General features: G+C 45.2%; 1 protein-coding gene across 1 annotated transcript in view; it reads left to right on the forward strand.

The window, feature by feature from the left end:
- The window catches only part of RHEB (Ras homolog, mTORC1 binding), a 194050-nt gene that overhangs the window by 86210 nt on the left and 83753 nt on the right, over window positions 1-24087 (forward strand). Inside the window, exon 4 of the mRNA XM_085632019.1 lies at window positions 870-952. Coding sequence (XP_085488145.1) covers window positions 870-952 — 83 coding nt within the window. The remainder of the gene's footprint in view (window positions 1-869; window positions 953-24087) is intronic.

Raw genomic sequence — 24087 nt, forward strand, 5'->3', positions numbered from 1 at the left:
GGGTCAGCCTATGTAAAGGCTTGGCCACTAGGTTGGGTATCCACTGGCTATAGTAGCTCACTATTCCCAAAAACATCCTGATTTCTCTCTGGGTGGTTGGCGAATTCATTTTAAGAATCAAGATTCTTTCTCGTGACACCTTCCTTGCTGTTTTCTTAATGTGATGTCCGAGATAAAGAACTTCCTTCTGACAATACTGCAAATTACTCGGGGGACACTTTATGTCCATTCTCAGGTAAGTGGTTCAGCAATGCAGTGGTATCTTGTTTACAACCTACCTGTGTATCTGATGCAACCAATAAATCAACTATGTAATGCACTAGGACTGTGTTACAGGGCATGAATAGGGACTCCAGATTCTTTTGAAGGATCTGATTACAAATTGAGGGCCTCTCTGTATACCCTTGGACGTTGCCCCAAGTCAAAACACGGTTGTCGAACCGGAAAGTGAAGAGGTACTGGCTGTCCTCATGCAAGGGTATAGAGAAGCCCTGACCGATATCGATGACCGTGAACCACTCAGCGTCGCATGGAGTTTGAAACAAAATATTAAAGCTGGATTCTGTACCACGGGACAACAGGGAACAACAATACTGTTAATCTTTGTCGGGTCCTGCACTGTGCGATATTTATCGCTAGGCTTCTGCAAGCCCATAATGGGTGAATTACATGGTGATGGGCATTAAGCCAAAAAAGTGGTGAAATTTCAATTATCTGAGAATAAATATGTTGAAAGGTTGACTACAAAGTATCTAGCATAGATACTCAAATATGGAAAAAAAATGTTAACGATGAGCAGCTTTTTCATTTGTGAAATGTAGTGCTACATTGAAAACTGGATTGTAAATTCAATCAATTTCTTTCTGCAGGATGAATATTCAATTTTTCCCCAGACTTACTCTATAGACATCAATGGTTACATCCTTGTGTATTCTGTCACATCAGTCAAAAGGTATGGTTCCTTTTATTCTCCTTTTTTCCATCTTCAGTCAGAACAAATTTAGAAATTGTTAGTTGGCTGCCCATAGTCCCTCACTGCAGGAACAAAGATAACACATTGTTTTTACACAGGCCTCTATAGGTTGCATAATATAAATGTTAGGTTCCCTGGATTTGATCCTAATTATGAATGTTTTGAGATTTAATCCATGAGCTAATCTGTAATTACATGTTGGAGGCATATGAGCTGCAGATCACACACACTAAGCATAGATCGCCATCTGGTGTTGGGCCCGGATGTTTGCACTTGTTTTTGTCTTGGAAAAGTCTTTGGAAGTCACGAGATAGGTGACTCCTCCTTTGGATGATAGTGCGCATGGGCATCGGCTCCGTCTTCAGATTGTTTTTTTCCGCCATCGGGCTTGGATGTGTTTCTCGCGCTCCAGTTCGTAACTGTCACCGATTCCAATCTTGACACGCAATCCTTTACCCTTCTCCGGTATTGTTTTCGATCGCGATCCCTAGTCATTGTGCATCTCTTCAACATCGAAGTCCTCTATTCCGGTCGTCGACGAAGGCCTTCGGGCCTACCTGGGCCTTGGTATCTGTCTTATGCAAAGGACCCCATTCAAGGAATGTCCTCAATGTGGGTCGAAATTTCCCCACACCGATCTGCATGAGGTGTGCAACCTCTGCTTGTCTCCGGAGCATGAGGCCAGAGACTGTGTGGCTTGCGCCTCTTTCCGCTCGTAGAAGACCATTTGAGATCGTCGAGCCAGGAGGACAATGGCTCGCTCGTCGGCGCCCATCCCCGATGACCTCTTCCAGGAGGGCGTTAATGTACCAGAACAGCAGCGCATGGAAGAAGGTCCCGTCCGCGCCAATGAAGCAGATGACTCCGACCTCGAGGACATCACTCCTGGGCAGCAGGTCGTATGTAGAGACGTCGACCCCGACTCCCTCCCTACACCATCGAAAAAGGCTTCGGTCACACCTTCACATTCAGGCCCAGGTGCACACCGAGAGACTGCTTCCCATGCCCCGCCCTGGGGCCCGGCAAAGAAGCCTACTAAGCCTTCAGGCGACTCGGGCTCGAGTCAGTCCACCATCGTTACCGAGCGGACACCGGCACCGAAAAAGAAACTGCCCTCCTCCTCCGTGCCGATCGCTGCCTCCACATCCAAGCACTTGGCACCGAAATCTTCAGGCACCGCCCCATTGACTCCGAACAAATACTCGGAGCCGAGCAAAAAGCCGGTCTCTAAAGCTTCGGATTCACACCCTTCGGAGTGGAAAAAAGCCTTGGATCCAAAAAAACACCCGGTTCCACAAGCGACCACAGAGACAGTAAAACATCACAGTTCCAAGCCAAAAGAGCATAAAACCGTTCCAGAGTCGGTGCCACGCAAGTCTTCCGAACCGAAACGTTTGGCTCCGAAAGACCAGCCTCCATCAGAAGAGCTATTTAAACCAGACCCTAAACAGAAAACTCTTCTAAAAGACCCTAAAACTGGTCAGCTGATTTTAAGAAGAGACCATTGGATACGCCTGTACCAGCTCCACCACCTAAAAAAAAGGGACCTTGCCACATCTCTCCTCAGGGTCCCTTCTCCACCACCACCTCCTCCACCCCCTCCCCCACCACACCATTCTCCTACACCATCTCCTCCACCAATGGATGATGATGATGACATCTCTGATGACACGGGAGGGGGTGCGGATGATGAGCTACTAGGGGATCCACCTTATTCCCCTGACCCCTGGGACGATTATAGTAAGCCAGATGTCCCTAATATTCCACAGGATGACATCTACCCCTCCAGGCCTTCCCCCCTCCGGAGGACATAATGGATTTTCATCAGCTTCTACACAGAGCTGCCCAATACCACGGGGTTGACTTACATACTGACCCTTTGGAAGAGGATTTCCTTATGGACACCTTTTGATAACCCACAAAGGTCCACCACTATTCTGCCCATGCTAAAGGGAGTTACCAAGCATGCACCTGAGGTATTTAAAGATCCTGTCAGGGCTAGGGTTATTAACCCCAGGATCGAGGAAAAAGTACAAGGCTGCCCCAGCAGACCCAGTTTACATTCAGGGCCCCGCACCACTAGACTCCTTGTAGTCTCCAATGCTAGAAAGAGGGCCAACTCTCAGACATCAGGGGACGCTCCAACCCCGATAAAGAGTCCAAACTCTTTGACGCCTCTGGCAAAAGAACCGCTTCACAGGCAGCTAACATATGGCATATCGCCAACACTCAAACACTGTTAGCCAGGTACGATAGGGCACATTACGACCAGCTTGAAACCCTATTGCAACACCTCCCGGACAAATATAAGGATAAAGCTAATCACCTTATACAAGAGGGGAAACTCATCACCAACACATCCATTCGTTGCGCGCTGGACGTGGCAGATACCGCTTCCAGAGCTGTCAACACAAGTGTTCTCCTGCGTAGACATGCCTGGCTATGCATTTCAGGTTTCAAACCTGAAGTACAAAGTTCCATCTTAATCCAACCATTCGATCAGGAACACTGATTTGGCCCTAATGTTGATTCATCCCTTGAAAAGATAAAGAAGGACATGGACACAGATAAATCAATGGGAGCCTTGCATTCACAAGCTCCCAGACGTTCCTTTCGTCGTCCCTCTTACAAGGGCACCTCCAGAGGCTACTCCTCTGACAACCCCACCACCTCTTATAAGACTCCCACCCAGTCTACATTCACCAGAGGTTACCAGAGAGGAGGCAACAATAACAAAGGTAGAGGCAAGACCAACAACACCCGCTCTGCCTCCACCCCTACCCAATGACTTCCCACCATTCCCCCCCGGCCCATTCCACTCCAGTCGGGGGAAGATTACAACAGTTCATGCCTGTTTGGACCAACATCACTACAGACAGGTGGGTGAGACGAATCATTCAATCAAGCTACTGTCTAGAACTCGCCTCTACCCCCCCAAACATATCACCCAAACCGCGCCCAATGTCGTTAGAACATTTATCAATTCTCAAGCAGGAAGTCCTCTCCCTCCTACAAAAAAAATGCAATAGACCAGTTCCCCTGCACCAACAAAACACAGGAGTTTACTCTCTGTATTGTCTCATACCAAAAAAGGACGGCTCTCTGAGACCTATTCTGGACCTCAGACCCCTAAATCTCTAAATACAGTCAGACCATTTTCACATGGTCACACTTCAGCAGGTCCTTCCTCTTCTTTCACAAGGCGACTTCCTTGCCACTCTAGATCTCAAGGACGCCTATTCCATATTCCCATTCACACATCTCACAGGAAATATCTCCGGTTCGTAGTGGACGGTCAACACTACCAATTCAAAGTACTCCCTTTCGGAGTCTCCACAGCACCCCGGGTATTCACCAAGTGCCTGGCGGTAGTGGCAGCTCATCTAAGAAGACAGTGCGTTCACGTCTCCCCATATCTAGACGACTGGCTCATAAAAGCCAGCTCATACAATCAGTGCGTACAACACACTCACTCCACTATTCAACTCCTCCATGACTTTGGGTTTACAGTAAACCACGCAAAGTCTCCTCTACAACCGTCCCACATACAACAGTACCTAGGTACCACAATAGACACCTCAAAAGCGCTTGCTTATCCCAGTCCAGCCAGGATAGCAAGCATGCAAGCCCTCACAACCAAATTTCAGTCTCAACACTCTTCCAGCTCGAGTGTTCATGCAACTCATAGGGATGATAGCCTCTTGCATATTCATAGTGCCTCCCGCAAGACTCCAGATGCGTCCTCTCCAAGAGTGCCTAGCACGACACTGGAACCAGGCTCAAGGTCAGTTAACAGATCTGGTGTTGGTAGACGGTCGCACTCGCCGCTCTCTGCAGTGGTGGAACACCAAAAACCTTTCCAAAGGGCGCCCGTTCCTAGAGCCAGTTCCACAGATTGTCCTGACAGCGGACTCATCGCTCTCCGGCTGGGGAGCTCATCTTTTACATCACACCATGCAGGGCAGGTGGACTCCTCAACAGAAATTACTCCACATCAACCACCTGGAGTTACTAGCCATATTCCTATCCCTAAAGGCATTCCAAAAGAAAATATCAGGCAAGGTTGTCCTAGTCCGCACGGACAACATGACGGCCATGTACTACATACAGAAACAAGTCGGGACACATTCTCTACAGCTCTCTCATCTAGCACAAACCATATGGAGATGGGCTGTACCAAAAAACATTTTTCTCCTAGCCCAACATGTCCCGGGAGTCCAAAACAACATAGCTGATCTGTTAAGCCGTCAAACCAACAGATTCACGAGTGGAAACTTCATTCGCAAGTTCTTCAACCATTTTTTCAAACATGGGGCCAACCACATATAGACCTCTTCGCCACACACAAACGCCAAATGCCCAAGCTTCGCTGCCAGATTCCCACACCCATTGTCCAAAGGCAATGCGATATGGATGAATTGGTCAGGCAGATTTGCGTACGCTTTTCCGCCTCTCCTACTCATTCCATTGGGGGTGCGAAAGCTACAGCAACATTCACTGACTCTCATTCTAGTTGTTCCAACTTGGGCCAGGCAACTGTGGTACACCACATTACTGGAACTCTCTGTGGTTCTGCACCAAAAACTGCACCTCTCCCCACGCCTCTTAACCCAGAACCGCGGAGAGATCAGACACCCGGACCCAGCTCAGCTCAACCTTGCGATCTGGCTCCTGAGGTCTTATAATTTTGTTACCTTAACCTTCCCCCTGACTGTATGAACGGTATTAAGGAGGCTAGACGTCCCACCACTAGAGCCTGCTATGCAACCAAGTGGAAAAGATTTGTTATATGTTGTCATAACAACCCCATCAATCCCCTAGGTGTGTCTATCCAACACATCATAGGTTAACTACTACATCTCCAAAGGTGTAACTTGGCTTATACATCTATTAGGTTGCACCTCGCTGTCATAATGGCCTATTTACAAAATAGGCAACACTTATCACTTTTCAGAGTACCTGCCATCAAAGCATTTATGGAAGGTTTCAAAAGAATAATTCCTCCCAGAGTACCACCCTCACCTGTGTGGAATTTAATCCTAGTTCTCACAAGACTAATGGGTCCTCCATTTGAACCTCTACATAAATGTGAGCTACAGTTTTTAACATGGAAGGTTGCTTTTTTAACAACTAACAGGAGATGCTCAGTCCGTTCAAGGAGAACAGACAGCCGCTGAACGCTGTGAAAAATACCAAGAGACCTCTTCAGATAGTTTGCTCATCACCTGGCCAGAGTTCAGAGTCCATCAGCCCACCCTTACTGGCGGAGCTTCGTCATCTGGGACTCTAGGAGATCTAGATCTAGGGCCACAGTCTTGAGCCACCAGGCCCTGCTGGGTACCTGACCTGATGCTCCTGAGAAAGACTCTTGCCAAGGTGTATGTTCAAACTATACGAACTCTGGTGATGTGCAGTGCTCCAGTGTAAGTGAAAGTTAAAAATGGCTACCTGGGCAAAAAATGTGTTTATTAAAAATTGTCCAAGTGTCATACTAAAAGAACCTAATAGTCTTGAAAAAATTGACTATTTCCTGGCTAAGTCTAATGCGGTCGACATGTTTCAGCCGAAATGGTCAATTGACCCGGCTTTCTTCAGGACCTAGATGTAATAAAGTAAAGGCTACTGCAGGATAAACACAATTCGTGCATAAAATCGTGTGAAACAATACTCGTATAGGAAGTATAATGGTCAGGTAAGTCCGTGGCAATTGCCACCCTACCGGTACAAGCGAAACTCGTGCTTGAAGGTAAGAGCTACCTCTTCTTTCCTAGAGAGAATTCAAAGAGTCAAACCATCAAAAAAGCGTATCTATATAGATCACAGCATCAGCGACTACTATTCAACAGTGCCCATTATGCCCTGCTTAAATCGCGGAAAAACCCCAAACAGTGGTTCCATACAGAAAAAGTTTGAAAAAAACTGTACTTGACTTACCCAGCTTTATGTGGGAGAAAAACCTCACCTCACCCGGCTGACTGCTTGGAGATGGAGGCACTGCTCTGTTTGTATGTGAAGTAAAACAGAAAAGTTGCATACTCATACTGGTCTGTCTGCACACTTCACATGTAAATCAAACACTATGATTAACCTAAAAAACCGAAGACCAAAAAACACTCAGCCCCTCATAGATACAATGATGCAGGTGGATGAAAAAAGATGTCCTTCTTGAAACCTCAGTCTTCAAAAGACTCAATTATCATGCAATTTGAAATAATAATAAAATAATATAATTAAAAAAAAAACCTCAGTCTGTATAGTCCCTCCTGGCTCATTCAAAAGCTAAATGCGACAGAGTCCAGGGAGAACAACATGGTATACGAGGTTCAGGCAGGAAGGTATTGCCATCTCACTGCTAAATTAAGTCAAGAAATAGACCTAAGTATCACGGACCACAGCGGGCTCTCCTCTCCTTACCTGTCCGTCGGTACTTCAGACCAGACTGCGAGCTGTCTGGGAGGTGACGGCAGGGGAGGGAGAGCTCCTTATATACCCGCCTTGATTACTCGAAATTGCCTTATTTACACCAGCTGCCGGTATTCCATTACCCAATCCGCATGCGCCTAAGAAGCGAATGCGCGAACTCCGAGACACTCACTCCTGCGCATGCGCACAGCATTATAACAACTAGCTGCATGGCGCGACATCATTTATTATCATGCTCAAAGTAAAGACACTCCGCTTTGCACATGCGCGGTGTCAGGGACCAATAGTGTGCCCTGGCTCCGCACCCGCGCATGCACATTTGAATCAAGACGGGCTCGATTGAATAGTCTTTAGAGAAGGCAGAATCAGCACACGTTGTATACTCGGGTCATTACGATGGCAAGATGTCATTACGATAAACTTGGTCTGTGTCTTATTTAATAACATCCTGCAAGGACTCGCCTCTGTAATTAAAGGCCCATCTCAGTGTATGTGTGTACCCTCAATTCTTGACCATATATCAGCTTAATCAGAAAAACAATATAGCGGCAGCCAAACTCTGCTCCGGGACGGTTTTTTATCGTTGCGGGTGGCACATATTCAAGCGCAACACGAAAACAAGCCACAACTAGCGAGCCTAATCCACATACAAATGTCATCATAGCAAAGTTCGACTCGTACACGAGTGACAAGCAGTAGCGGCCACCTAACGCATTTGGGTAGATAATTAAGGTGATTGACCCAAAATCTGTTAGACCAGCGGTCGATGGAGGATGGGAAATACCTGAATGTACATGTGTCTGTGTAGGATGATATCTAGGCTTACTCTGCACAATTGCGCGGGTACCTATTTGTATCAAATGTACTGATGATGACTCTTAATGTCGTCATGTGATAGAATGTCGTCAAGTGATAGAATATTTACACACTGGCCAATTGGAAGGGAGTCTAAAACGGTCAGAAATGGGTTCAGATAGAGGCCCATGGTATACTGTCATTAAGGCCATGAATGTCAGTTTTCATTCTAAAAATCCACCTCTGCTCTTTTGAAAACAGAAATCTTGAGATATCTGCTACATGCTGGGGAATAAAGGGACGTTCCAGTACAAGCCATTTTCAGATCGTCGGCAAAGTCTTTAAGCATAGGACTAGCACGTCGACCTTGTGTTGTTTGGAAAGGAAATGGTCAGTCAAGCAGGTGGACTGTTTCTTACACCGAATAGTGCTCTTATGCTCACTTATACGAAGCTTCACTTTACGTGTAGTGTGACCAATGTATTGTAGGGCACAAGGGCATGTGATCATATAGATCACCCACTCAGAATTGCAATTTGTGTGATTCTGCAATATTCAGGGACGGCTGGTACCTATGTCCACTGATGTCGTTTTGGTTGTCTGGGGACATACGCTGCACGAGCCACAAGGATAGTGGCCTCGTACAGGGGGTAGCGACCACAGGGTGTTGACGTCACATGTGGGCTGTGACAGTGGTCGTGTGTGAACCAGACTGTTCCGTAAACTTGGGCCTTTCTTAAACGCAAAAAGAGGAGGCGGGATGTTTTCGGATGCCACATTAAGGATCCGCCAGTGCTTTCGTACTGTTTTTCTGTAATCGATTAGAAAGGGTACAGAAGGTAGTCACAAAGGTCAACCTGTCATTGGGGATTTTCGCAGTGCTGTCATCCAGCAGCGCATCCCGATTATTGTTCGACGCTCTCTTCCAGGCCTGACGTACCAGTCGTTTAGGATACTGACGTGACCGAAGTTGGAGTGCCAATTCACTGGCATGCTTGTCAAAAAGGTCCCTGGTGGAACAATTCCTTCGCACGCGTAGGAACTGTCCCACCGGAAGATTCTCCCTGAGAGCCCTCGGGTGATAGCTATCGCAGGATAGAAGAGAATTCCTCGACATGGGCTTTTTGAATAGTTCGCACTGCAATGTGTCTTCATGAGAGAAGATGGAAATGTCAAGGAAAGATAGCCGTTGCTGACTAAACTCGATGGTGAATTTCAAGAAGGCATTTTGTTGGTTCAGCCAAGTGTGAAAGGCCAAGATCTCTTGGCTAGTACCCCGCCAAACCATCAATATGTCGTCTGGCAGCGTTTTTGCGCCCAGCCTCGCCAACCTCTATGTCCATCTTTTCGAGCAAAACTATGTACTGAACCACAGCAACCCTTATCGTCAACATCTGGTGCTGTGGAAGAGGTACATAGACGACATATTGGTGGTTTGGCGGGGTACTAGGCAAGAGATCTTGGCCTTTCACACTTGGCTGAACCAACAAAATGCCTTCTTGAAATTCACCATCGAGTTTAGTCAGCAACGGCTATCTTTCCTTGACATTTCCATCTTTTCTCATGAAGACACATTGCAGTGCGAACTATTCAAAAAGCCCATGTCGAGGAATTCTCTTCTATCCTTCGATAGCTATCACCCGAGGGCTCTCAGGTAGAATCTTCTGGTGGGACAGTTCCTACGCGTGCGAAGGAATTGTTCCACCAGGGACCTTTTTGACAAGCATGCCAGTGAATTGGCACACCAACTTCGGTCACGTCAGTATTCTAAACGACTGGTACGTCAGGCCTGGAAGAGAGCGTCGAACAAAAATCGGGATGCGCTGCTGGATGACAGCACTGCGAAAATCCCCAATGACAGGTTGACCTTTGTGACTACCTTCTGTACCCTTTCTAATCGATTACAGAAAACAGTACGAAAGCACTGGCGGATCCTTAAAGTGGCATCATCCCGCCTCCTCTTTTTGCGTTTAAGAAAGGCCCAAGTTTACGGAACAGTCTGGTTCACACACGACCACTGTCACAGCCCACATGTGACGTCAACACCCTGTGGTCGCTACCCCCTGTACGAGGCCACTATCCTTGTGGCTCGTGCAGCGTATGTCCCCAGACAACCAAAACGACATCAGTGGACATAGGTACCAGCCGTCCCTGGATATTGCAGAATCACACAAATTGCAATTCTGAGTGTGTGATCTATATGATCACATGCCCTTGTGCCCTGCAATACATTGGTCACACTACACGTAAAGTGAAGCTTCGTATAAGTGAGCATAAGAGCACTATTCGGTGTAAGAAACAGTCCACCTGCTTGACTGACCATTTCCTTTCCAAACAACACAAGGCCGACGTGCTGGTCCTATGCTTAAAGACTTCGCCGACGATCTGAAAATGGCTTGTACTGGAACGTCCCTTTATTCCCCAGCATGTAGCAGATATCTCAAGATTTCTGTTTTCAAAAGAGCAGAGGTGGATTTTTAGAATGAAAACTGACATTCATGGCCTTAATGACAGTATACCATGGGCCTCTATCTGAAACCATTTCTGACCGTTTTAGACTCCCTTCCAATTGGCCAGTGTGTAAATATTCTATCACTTGATGACATTCTATCACATGACGACATTAAGAGTCATCATCAGTACATTTGATACAAATAGGTACCCGCGCAATTGTGCAGAGTAAGCCTAGATATCATCCTACACAGACACATGTACATTCAGGTATTTCCCATCCTCCATCGACCGCTGGTCTAACAGATTTTGGGTCAATCACCTTAATTATCTACACAAATGCGGTAGGTGGCCGCTACTGCTTGTCATTCTTGTGTATGAGTCGAACTTTGCTATGATGACATTTGTATGTGGATTAGGCTCGCTAGTTGTGGCTTGTTTTCGTGTTGCGCTTGAATATGTGCCACTCGCAACGATAAACGGCCCGGGGCAGAGTTTGGCTGCCGCTATATTGTTTTTCTGATTAAGCTGATATATGGTCAAGAATTGAGGGTACACACATACACTATGAGATGGGCCTTTAATTAAAGAGGCGAGTCCTTGCAGGATGTTATTAAATAAGACACAGAGCAAGTTTATCGCAATGACATCTTGCCATCGTAATGAGCTGAGTATACAACGTGTGCTGATTCTGCCTTCTCTAAAGACTATTCATTCGAGCCCGTCTTGATTCAAATGCGCATGCGCGGGTGCGGAGCCAGGGCACACTATTGGTCCCTGACACCGCGCATGTGCAAAGCGGAGTGTCTTTACTTTGAGCATGATAATAAATGATGTTGCGCCATGCAGCTAGTTGTTATAACGCTATGCGCAGGAGTGAGTGTCTCGGAGTTCGCGCATTCGCTTCTTAGGCGCATGCGGATTGGGTAATGGAATACCGGCAGCTGGTGTAAAGAAGGCAATTTCGAGTAATCAAGGCGGGTATATAAGGAGCTCTCCCTCCCCCTGCCGTCACCTCCCAGACAGCTCGCAGTCTGGTCTGAAGTACCGACGGACAGGTAAGGAGAGGAGAGCCCGCTGTTGTCCGTGATACTTAGGTCTATTTCTTGACTTAATTTAGCAGTGAGATGGCAATACCTTCCTGCCTGAACCTCGTATACTATGTTGTTCTCCCTGGACTCTGTCGCATTTAGCTTTTGAATGAGCCAGGAGGGACTATACAGACTGAGGTTTTTTATTTTTTTATTATATTTTTTAATTATTATTTCAAATTGCGTGATAATTGAGTCTTTTGAAGACTGAGGTTTCAAGAAGGACATCTTTTTTCATCCACCTGCATCATTGTATCTATGAGGGGCTGAGTGTTTTTTGGTCTTCGATATTTTAGGTTAATCATAGTGTTTGATTTACATGTGAAGTGTGCAGACAGACCAGTATGAGTATGCAACTTTTCTGTTTTACTTCACATACAAACAGAGCGGTGCCTCCATCTCCGAGCAGTCAGCCGGGTGAGGTGAGGTTTTTCTCCCACATAAAGCTGGGTAAGTCAAGTACAGTTTTTTTCAAACTTTTTCTGTATGGAACCACTGTTTGGGGTTTTTCCGCGATTTAAGCAGGGCATAATGGGCACTGTTGAATAGTAGTCGCTGATGCTGTGATCTATATAGATACGCTTTTTTGATGGTTTGACTCTTTGAATTCTCTCTAGGAAAGAAGAGGTAGCTCTTACCTTCAAGCACGAGTTTCGCTTGTACCGGTAGGGTGGCAATTGCCACGGACTTACCTGACTATTATACTTCCTATATGAGTATTGTTTCACACGATTTTATGCACGAATTGTGTTTATCCTGCAGTAGCCTTTACTTTATTACATCTAGGTCTTGAAGAAAGCCGGGTCAATTGACCATTTCGGCTGAAACATGTCGACCGCATTAGACTTAGCCAGGAAATAGTCAATTTTTTCAAGACTATTAGGTTCTTTTAGTATGACACTTGGACAGTTTTTAATAAACAATTTTTTTGCCCAGGTAGCCATTTTTAACTTTCACTGGAGCACTGCACGTCACCAGAGTTCGTATAGTTTGAACATACACCTTGGCAAGAGTCTTTCTCAGGAGCATCAGGTCAGGTACCCAGCAGGGCCTGGTGGCTCAAGACTGTGGCCCTAGATCTAGATCTCCTAGAGTCCCAGATGACGAAGCTCCGCCAGTAAGGGTGGGCTGATGGACTCTGAACTCTGGCCAGGTGATGAGCAAACTATCTGAAGAGGTCTCTTGGTATTTTTCACAGCGTTCAGCGGCTGTCTGTTCTCCTTGAACGGACTGAGCATCTCCTGTTAGTTGTTAGGTATTGATTGGGGATTGGAGTCAGTCCTTAATTAATCCCCCTGTGACCCTTATTCACATTGTGTTTTAGGTTGCTTTTTTAGCCATCACTTCTCTTAGAAGAGTTAGTGAGCTCTAAGCACTAACCATTCAGGAACCTTTCTTACAAATACTTCATAATAAGGTTGTTCTGCAAACTAATCCTAAATTCCTCTCTTAGGTTATTTCTCCCTCCCACCTCAATCAGTCTGTAGAGTTGCCAGTGTTCTTCTCGCAACCACACAGTCGCAGAAAGAGCTCTTCACACTCTGGATGTCAAAAGAACACTGCTTTATTACATTGAGAGAACAAAACCTTTTCGCAAGACAAAACAACTTCTCATATCCTTCTCACCAACACATAAAGGCAACCCCATATCAAAATCTGGGATAGCAAGGTGGATTGTCAAATGCATACAGATTTGCTATCACAAAGCAAAACGATCATTGTCAGTTCCCCCTAAAGCCCACTCTACCCGAAAGATAGGGTCTTCAATGGCATTTATAGGGAACATTCCCTTACATGACCTCTGCAAAGCAGGTATATTGTCTACACCGCACACATTCACAAAGCACTCTTGTGTAGATGTGCAAACAAAACAGCAAGCTAGTATGGGCCAGGATGTACTCAAAACATTATTTCAAACTACTGCAACAGATACTGTTGGTCGCCGCTAAGGAGGAATACTGCTATACAATCTATGCTTAGTGTGTGATCTACAGCTCATATGCCTCGAACGGAAAATGCTATTTACCAGTATGAATCTGTTCTTGGCATGTAGAGCTGCAGATTCACACACGCCCACCCACCTCCCCGGCTACCTTTTATCTTTTCCAGTATTTTATTTCGATACAGCATACATGGGCATCTTTTCTGTTTCTCACTAAACTCCATCATTTCCCTGCTGGCGAACAACAATCTGAAGATGGAGCCGATGCCCATGCGCACTATCATCCAAAGGAGGAGTCACCTATCTCGTGACTTCCAAAGACTTTTCCAAGACAAAAACAAGTGCAAACATCCAGGCCCAACACCAGATGGCGATCTATGCTTAGTGTGTGGATCTGCAGCTCTACATGCCAAGAACAGATGCATACTGGTAAGTAGCATTTTTCTTTTCAGGGGTGTCCAGTAGTGCAAATAATGGTAACCCTCCACATTTGCGAAACCACAGTTCATTGCTACAAGTACCATACAAGATTCTAGTTGTTTGTTGCCAAATATTTTCTTTTTCTTTTGTGTGTGAAATGATTTTGAATATCGATTTGTTGGTCATTAAATGAATGCTGCCTGCTGGGTCTGATCACCTTATGCATCTTGTTGATGCTACACACAATTTGCTGTATAAGGGCCCTTAGTGGTGGCTAAGAAAGTAGTGCCAACTGCATCAGTGAAGTCTCTTGGCTCAGGTGCTGATATTGAACTTGATCCTTCTGGCCCTTTACCTGCTGGTCACAAAATCTGCTCTATGTATTCCTGCCAGTCCTACGTCTTTCAAAGGTCCTGTAGAGAGGGTCAAAGGATCGAGCAAAATTGAGCTGATTGCCACTGAATTGGTGATGAGGATTTTGTACAATGGTCTGTTGGAACGGACCATTGGGCCCCTTCTTTATCCAAACAAGATAGACCGAACTTCTTAGAAGGATGCTTGGTTCCTCCACTTCAAATAATGACCGCTTGTGTGGAGATTGTGTGGTGCCAGCTAGAGACCTTCTGTATGCTCTCTGAAGTTACATGGTCATCCCGGATGTCAGTAAACCTGCCACAAAATCCATATATTCAGTCTGCTGGCAAACGTTTGTAGTGTGAGTTTGAGGCTCTGAATCTCTTTTGGTCCCACCCTTTCAATGTCCTACACTTAGCATAAGTTTATCCACCCGGGAAGCTGGGCAAAATGTTTCTTGGTGCAAGTCTGAAGTGTTTGATACCCCACCAGCCTCCTCACACTGCTGTTCTGCACATTCCCTTGGCAAGCAGGGATTATCTGTGCCAATGTGAAGGAATATTTAGCTTACTTGTGCACATTCATTTGTCTCTGATCAGCTCTTTAGGTCGCCCCTAGTGGTGCACTTAATAAAAGGTGTGTTAATTATTTCCTCACATGACTTTTACTGTTCAACAATGGGGTTTGAATTTGGTGTTAACTTTCCCTATGAATTTGCTGTTCTAAACATTGCACAGTTAACTCAGTTCTTTTGCTTACTGCGAAGACCATTTTTAGTGGCGATAACTGCGAACAAATAATTTGCATATGCTATATTCCCTTCTTTCTAATTGAGAATCATAATGTGCCTTCCCCTTGTGCTACCTTTTTGGCAAATAAAAAAAAGATAAATTAATCCACAAATAGAAGTATATCACAAATCATTGGCACCAGAGACCGTTAAAAAATGAGGTGGTTTATTAATATTCATGTACCATGAGTGCTTACACTAGCCCACATGCCTCTTGATTTCATATATACAAAGAGTGCACAAGAAAAATGGGTACAAGATACACAATGGGTGCAGAGTGTCATAAATACAAACATTTAAATCCTCAAGACATTACATATTTTACACAGTAGTACAAGACAAGAAATTCTATAATGGTGTCCAGGAGTGATTCAAAAAGATTCAGGCTTATGTCCTTATTGCTAGGATGTGAGGTATGCTTGATCGCAGTAGGGAGCCCCTACAGGAATCCTCGACGTTTCGACTCAATTAAGTTATGTGCTCGTATCTAGCATCACCACAGGTCTTCATCAGGACAAAGGAGAATGAAAGTATGGCCTGTGTAGTAAAGAATAATAGGTGTCGATGAAAAAGTTGATTATAAAAATGTCTAATCGTGTGAGAAAGGAGTCCTTTGAGCATCTCACCTTAAGTAAATGGCATCTGGCTAGGTTCCAGTCTAAATCATAACTGTGACCTCTCCGGAATGAGGGCCCTACATTTAGTTACCAAGGGGAAGAGTACAAATCTTGTTTAAAATGTATGGAAATATATAATATGTATGTATAGATATATATCAATCAATTGAACATTTATACAGCGCACGGCTACCTCCAACGGTGGTGTCCCGGCGCTAGTAGCGGATTCGACAGTGAGACAAGGGGACCTTAAGGTCGGCTGAAAAGCCAAGTTTTCAGTGCCTTCCTAAATGCATGTTCTGTCTCAGACTTGCGAAGGTGTTCCGACATAGAGTTCCAAAGTGACGTTGTTCTCACTGGGAAAGCTCGGCCGCCAATCCTGGCTTTAGAGAAACCAGGAATCCTGATATGTTCTTGATGATTAGATCTTAGGACCCTAGTCTGGCGATATTTCTGGAGTCTCTGTATCAGATAATCCGGGCCCCTGTCCCTGGTGGCTCTATAGGCGCTGAACACCTTGAACTCAATCCTCCTTTGGACAGGCTACCAGTGGAGGGTCTGCATGTGGGGAGAGATGTGGCGACAAAGTGGCACATTCCTAATGAGTCTGGCCGCAGCATTTTGAATGATCTATCTCCTATAGTTATTTAAGGGAGAGGGAATCGCCCTATGAAGGTCTTACCTGGGCACCAGGAAGGTTGTCAAGAGTTGGGTAAGTTAGAGGGCGTCTTGTAGCCAATTTCACAAGAGGTTAGGTAAAATATCCATAACCCCTGAGATCCAGTGAGGATTCTCTAATGAAATTAAAATGACATATCATTAGCCCCAAATGAATTGAAGGTAATTCGTAATCAAAAAATATCTCTTGGCATCTTGAAATATAGATTACAAAAAGTCATGTTAGCATTAGATGGGGTATTTTCTCCACGTACACGGTCGATGACGAGCGCGCCTGTTACGTCTAGCTACTCCGATAAACAATTATCCTTTGCGTGGCCGGAGACTGCAAGGATTTAAGCTGCCTCATGCGCAACGTGCACGCTGGCCAAGCTGTCTGAGAAACACACGTCCACATACGTAGGAACAGCTGATATTCTGATGATAAGGAGAGAGGACCATTCTCCTAGTCATGGTCAAGGAACTCCACTGCCGAAGATCTCTGGGGCTTGTCAAAAAAAATCTATAAATATGTATAAAAAAAAAATGCCAGAAAATTGGACGGCTTTTGTGTTTGTCATAAAGGAGCCAACTGTATCGATACAATGTTGGCATAAAGGAGCCAACTGCATAGATACAATATTATTGATCGTTTAGAAGCCATCTGGATTGTTAGTGAAAGTAAAATGACCTGTGGGTCCGGGAAAGGAATGAAGTGTGTAAATAATCATTTCCGGTTTCAGCCAGTGTTGATATCACTTTGGATAAACATGTCCAGTACGTAATAATACAAAAAGAAATACAAATGTAGGTTTTCTGCGGCTTGTTCGTTATGCACAATTAACATATACTGCTTCACAATCGCCTAGGAGGTATATGCTCATATAATGTAGTCTTATGTAGCATTATGTGACATTGTAGTAGAGTATATTGATTCTATGTTGACAAGGGTGGTTTGGCATGTAAATAAACCGTCATAATGGTTACAAAATTGTGTTATAAACAGTCTCACAATGCATCAATACACATAGGTTACATAAGTAAAAAGCATTTGTGATGCAGAAGCATTTAACCAATATTGAGGAGGGAGGCTTGTCTCGAAATTCTCCTCCGACTCATTCAGCCCATTGTTTACTGTGTCTAGCAAATATATCCTCTTGCATTCTCTTCGAGTTAGGGTGGCCACCAGGTCAACCCCTCTTGGGTTACGTACTTGAAAATGGTACACCAGTGGGGCTCCTGGTGTTTTACAATGAACCCTTGAGCAGTGTTGCAGTATTCTCACCTTTATTTGTTGTCTTGTCCGACCCACATACAATTTGCACCACGGGCAGACAATAGCATAGATGACATTTAACGAGTTACAGTTCGTGTGGTGCTTTAGTATGTATTTGTGGTTGGAGTACTTGAAGTCTTTTCTCTCTACTGTAAGATCACAAGCTTTGCAGTTGTCGCACTTAAAATTTCCCACTAGAGGAGGCAAATCGGGTGCGGGAGCTGGTTTGAGGTAAGATTTGACAAGTCTTTTATGTTCCTCCATCTTTTGAAAGCAAAAAGCGTTTTTTCTTGTGTATTTAGCTTGTCCCTCAGGGACATAATAGTACACAGTTATCCTAAGAGACGGCAAGGACTTGCAGGAACTTGGTTGACAGAAGCAACAGGATTCTGTAAGTGTAGATGTAAAGCGTGTGCCCTCCGTGCTAATGTTAAGATTTACACGCTTCCAACAGGCAGGAAGGTCAAGATATGAATGTTTTTGAATTGCAACAGTGATTTTGCTGTGTACGTGTTGGTTTGCTCCTGTGGTATGCATATGTCGGGAGTGCTATCGTCCCTCTCAAAAACAGGATCCTAGAGCACTTTTGTGCTATTAAAAACCAGAATGCGAGTTACCCCGTAGAACGACACTGAAATCAAGTGCATGTGTATTCAGAAATTCTTTTATGAGTAGGTGCGTGTTGCACTGGTAGATTCTTTTTTGAACGAGCTGATTTTTAGGAGAGATTGTATGTTTGTGGTATTTTGTGTTCACAAATATATTGGTATTCACAGCAGCTAGCACTGTCACAAGCTTCAGAAGGGAGAGATCTGTGGTCCCCCTGTACTTGATTATTGCAAGGCACCGTCATCTGGGTGCCCTGCGGAGTCTCTGCCTGCGTCCTCCTGTCAGGAGACAGTGAGAGAGCCGCTCGATGACGTGGGAAACATCTGTGCTGATGATCTCTAAGTCTTCCCTCTCCTGGAAGAGAAAGTGTAATGTATGCCTCAAATGCGTGTGCTGTGGTGATGGGGTCAGCGGCGGGCACCTGGAATGCTCTCTAGACGTGGAGCATCGCCTCGACGTCGAATGTGACCCTTGCGAGTCTCTGTGCCTAGATGACGAGAGCTTTTGAACTAATAACTGAGAATGATGACCCCTTCTGGGGTGTCTGTTTCGACATTGAGCAGTAGCTTGCGGCAACCCTTGCGCCGACTTTGAACGTTGCTGGGCTGATGTTAACGGAGACCGTTGTCTAGATGTTGAGCGCAGGTTGACATTGACGGAGATCACGGTCTCCACATTGAACGTCGCCGGTTTACCTCCACGGAGAACAACTTCTCGACGCTGAACATCGCTGGGTTGACGTCAACAGAGGGTGCTGGTTGGACGTTGATAGTTGTCGCGATGATGCTGTCTCAGGATCTTGTGCCGCCTGCGAATGCAGACGATGAGGGGACATAGATTTCACTGCTGTTCTTGATGATGAAGGCTTCGTCGTGGAGCTGTGCACTGATAAATGTTCTGTCGCCATTTTTGATGGCAGCGGCGGCAATGGCGACAGTGATTCCTGTAACGTCAGTCTGCTCTTCTTCGTTGCTGGGGGCATTTTTGTTGCAGAGCCCGACGCCGATGGTGAACAAACACGAATCTTGCTTCTGGAGGTAGATCTGGTTCTCCTTTTCTTGCGCTTAGAGGGTGATCTTCCTCTGGATCTAGAGGCAGACTTCCGTCTCTCCAAGAGACCATACAGGCAGATTCTCTCTGTCTTTGAGTGCGCCTAGATAAGTTCTTACAAACCTGACCAGTCTTGGGTACATGTGTCTCTGAGAGACAGAGAATACAGAAAGCATGGGTGTCTGTTTTAGGCTTCTTTTTTGCCACAGGAAGGGCATGCATCAAATAAAGAAGGCATTTTTTGACCATAAAAATAGGGAAATCCTGTCAGAAAATGATAGTCCCTCACTCCAAAAGGTACAAGACGTTAAGTGAAACAGGAACTATCAGTATTCCAAAGTAAATTTTGGACAAAAAAAGTAAAAAACAATGAGAGCTCAAACTCCAGGTTACTGACCGAAGGAGCCGGAAAGTAAAACTGACCTGTCACCCCTGAGGCATGATGGAAGGCAAGGAGTCATGGTTACCAGTTTTTCTCTTGTTATGTGTTTTTAATGCAGCCTATGGGCTAACAATTCCTATAATTTTCCATTTCAGTTTGTGCTGTTCAATAAATGGAAAATGGATTGTCTCTTTGCTTACCTGCTACTTCTTTCTATAATTCAGATTAAGGGACTTGAAAGCAGATATGTTTATTGAAACGAGTGCAATTTATGGAAGCATTGTCTAGCCTTTTTAGCTAAGGCTGCATTTTTTAGTTATGGAAAAATAAAATCTATATGTATATACACACATTTGTAATGTACTCTGGGGTCCCCACACATAGGTGGGGATATTCAGTGCATATCACTTTGAGGATATCCCTGGAAGAGAACTAGGCTTACAGGTAAGTAACTTATCCTTGTTCTGCATCGTAGGAATCTGACTGATAGTCATAAAAGTAGAATAGTCCCGCCTGCTTGAAGGGACGCCGTAACACTTTTTAGGTCTCGGCTGGCGCTTCTTTAAATCAATACGGTCGAGGAAGGGGACTTGAAGCCCTGCCCCCTCTTCCCATTGGCTCGCGTCATAGCTTAGGCTAAACGCAGGCTTCTCATTGTAAAGGAGACTTAGTCCATCCTGGTTTCCGCCTTGTCACCTTTCGGCCCCGCCCACCAGGATTGGATCGTTTACTGGTGGCAGTACACAGGCTCTTTAATCGGTAGCGCTTTTTTTTTATTGCTTTAAAAAGTGCGCTTCCTTTCTTATCCTTTAACCGGGAGCTTTGAAGCCAGAGGCGCTAGAGTCACATGTTTATAATTCATCTTGCAGAAGGCACGCACGTCAGGCAGTGTGTGATGTTCATTAACTATTCAGCAGTTCCCGACTGAAGTTTGCGGCTAGGCAAGTTCTAGTAATTGTAGGTTGTGGTTACAGCCTGATAACATCTTTGTAATGTTTGTTGCTCCGTTAAATATTTACAGCCTCGGTAAATGCAGGTACATTTCCGAGACTCTTGTAAGGGCCAGTCAGGAAGGCAGGTGAGCTCACCGTACCAGCTGTCACCACGCGATCTGTGTACTTTTATGGGGCCGATCACGCGCTTCAGCAGAGTCCAGGGGGACCGGCATCGAAGACTTATCAAACTACGCTTTATGTACCGGGAGGCTTCAAGACGGGGCGTTTCAGATGTCTGTTGACTCCTCGAATAGCCTAGGGTTGTCCGATACGGTACACCTGAGCACCAGTGGGGTAAAACAGCTCCCCGCACCCGGTGCGGGGGCAAGCCACAGGGGGGGCCCTCAGCACAGTACTGTGGCCCGATAGCTCCTGAAGGAATCCAGAGGTGGGGGGAGGGGAGTATGGGAATGTACCTTTCACCCCCCCCCCCCCCCCCCCCCCCCGTGCAGTAAAGTTCCGTCACTCCACTGCTGAGTACAGGCAATGCCGGTAGGTTTTGATTTTCGATAGCGCACACAAACTGAGAGATCCAGCCTACAAGCAAACATTCTTAGTGGAATTATACAGACATACTATTGTTGTGTGTAGATTTAGATTCCGTATATAGGTTTCCCAATTTATGCCCTTATATAGGTACAATTCATATTGCCCTTATTTAGGCATAGAAAATCCTGCCCTTATTTAGGCATTGTCCATGCTAACCAAATACAGGCATGGTCTCCTACATCCGTCAATCCACGTCACAACGAGTTCTTGGAAAACCAGACTCTTAAGCCTTTAGGAATTTCCCTTGCTTGGATATTGATTTCTCCAAGAACTCATTTAGTATGCATGAACATCTATTCCTTAGGGGTTCATTCATGACATTCCGATGCACAACTTTTACGTCAATACAGGCATTACTAAACACCTTCAAGGTATAAATATACCTGCACTTGCCTTGGCAAACCACAGTTCCAGTACGGTCCAGTTCGACTGCCTACTTGCGGTTCGCCACAGCAAGTTCGGAAGGAGATCGAGTTCCCGCCTGATGCAGTGACCAGATGCTGTCATCCTCCTCGCAGAGAATCCAGCGTTTCTGACTCCCCTTGCGGGGTGTTAAATATTGAGTCCCGGAAAGAGATTCCAACCTCACACATTCTAAGGTATGAAGCCGACTAGAACTTAGAGAAACTTTTGGCAACTCTTGGCAGAACTAAAACTATAGCTAGCTATACTTTAGAAAACAGCACCCACTTCTTACTACACTTAGGTTAGGTACACTGGGGTAGAACTATTTAGAAACATCAGATGAGTATCCACATTTTAGCCTGTGTTATTTTGCACAATTCTGACAAGTTGCGAAAGCCTGCCTCAAACACAAGTGTTGGTGGTGCATGGAAGAATGCCATGACACACCGCTATGGTTAAGAAGAAACGAGGGCCGAGAGAGACTGTTTACTAACCATATTAAGCCTACTCACCAAACTATTTGGGTGGATCCCCTGCCACGCTGCCGGGAAAACAGGAATGCCGTCAGACACTGGAGCCGGCTAGTCATTAATAGTGCAGGGTAACCCGTATCCTGACTCCTCCCTGGTTAGGGTTCGGGGGCTGATGTGATCGGTAATCTTCTAGTCCAGAGCCAATAGGCGGCATAAGGTACCGCCCGTGTGATATGTCGGGAAAGGGAGTCCCGCCTAAAGCCCACAGGTGTATCAGAAGAGTGTTTTAAATAAAGCCTGTTGACGAGCGTTTTTTCAAAGGTAAATGTCACACGTGTGGTATGTCTGAAAAGTTAAACTGGGATAAGTATGAGGTGATCACATCCTCTCTCTTGATGATTTTAACTGGTAATGTACCTCCTCGATAGTTATTCAGAGGGATGTTAATCATGTATGAATAAAGTGACACATTGAGTGGATAACGGATTAAGTCAGTAAAAGTGTTGTATCTTGGCAACACTAAATCACAGGTAAACAACCACTCCAAAGGAGTATTACGGAGTGAATGGGACATATCTTGCCAATGCATGCGATTGTATGTGTGTCACATGATTGAACTATACCCAGAAGCCATAAAGGGCTTGAGTCATCATACTTCTGCACTCAATGATTCTATCTCATGAGTATATTATGATCCCTGTCGTAGAGAAAGAACGGCAGGCGAATTATGCAAGCGACAACCAAGGTATGTCATCATTGAGTCTATTTTCTACTGTCCCCAACCTGAACACCCATCTCTACTCGAACCTTAAAATAGTTTTGTTCAAACTGGGTGTGGTAGGTCATGAATTGGGTGTGTCAATCTCAAATCATCCGCATTGTGGTTCTTCTCTAAGAAGTGTTTCATCAGTTAGGTTGCTTGTTTTTCGCACCTGATGGTGCTTTTATGTTCCAGTATATGGACTGTTGCAGTTTGTATGCTGTTTAAGCACCCAGTGCTTTCCTGTTACAGTATCAATAATCATAGTGATGGAGGGCTATGCGCATGCCCCACATGAGCCACACAGATAATGTCCTTGTACGGGTGGGAGACCCCAAAGGGTGTTCTGTCTGGGTTGGGACTGGGTCTGGTATGGACCAGACTGTCTCGAAGGTTGCGACACCTTTTGAATGCAAACAAGGGTTTTTCTAAGATTTGTTTGCCTTTGTTAAAGATGTGCCAATTTTTATGTATCACTTTTTTAACCTAGTTGGATAAAGAGCAAAAACTGTTTACACAAGCCAGCCTGTTCAAGGATTCTCTGTCAGGCGGTTTATCCAAAGAGCATCCCGATTATTGTTCCTTGCTCTTTTGGCAGAGTTTTTGACCAGAGACAGTGGATAATGTCTATCCAGAAGGTTCCGCCGCAGATTTGTGGCATGTTCTTTGTACTTCTCAATACTGGGTTCCTGATATAATTCACTTTCCAGACGACCAGCACTGGGGAAAATGAGAAGGTCAATAAATGGTAGATGTGCCTTGCTGTGCTCACAGGTAAAACGTAAGCACGTGTCCTGAGTATTGAGCCAGGTGTGAAATTGCTCAATGGAAGAGGCATCATCCCGCCAAATCACCAAGATATCGTCGATATAACGGATGGTATGGATTCTGTTCTGTCAAGGCCTCACTTTCAAAGGTGTGCATATAAAGATTAGCAAGGCTTGGGCAAATGTACTACTCCCCATTTAAGTCCCTGATATCTGTAGATAAAGGCGCTCTTCAAATTAAAATACATTTTCATTCTTGGCCAAGGTAGCACATCTCATGATGAAAGAGATCAGATTTATGGTATCCG

The sequence above is a fragment of the Triturus cristatus genome, chromosome 10 (assembly GCF_964204655.1).
Source record: "Triturus cristatus chromosome 10, aTriCri1.1, whole genome shotgun sequence".
Classification (NCBI taxonomy): domain Eukaryota; kingdom Metazoa; phylum Chordata; class Amphibia; order Caudata; family Salamandridae; genus Triturus; species Triturus cristatus.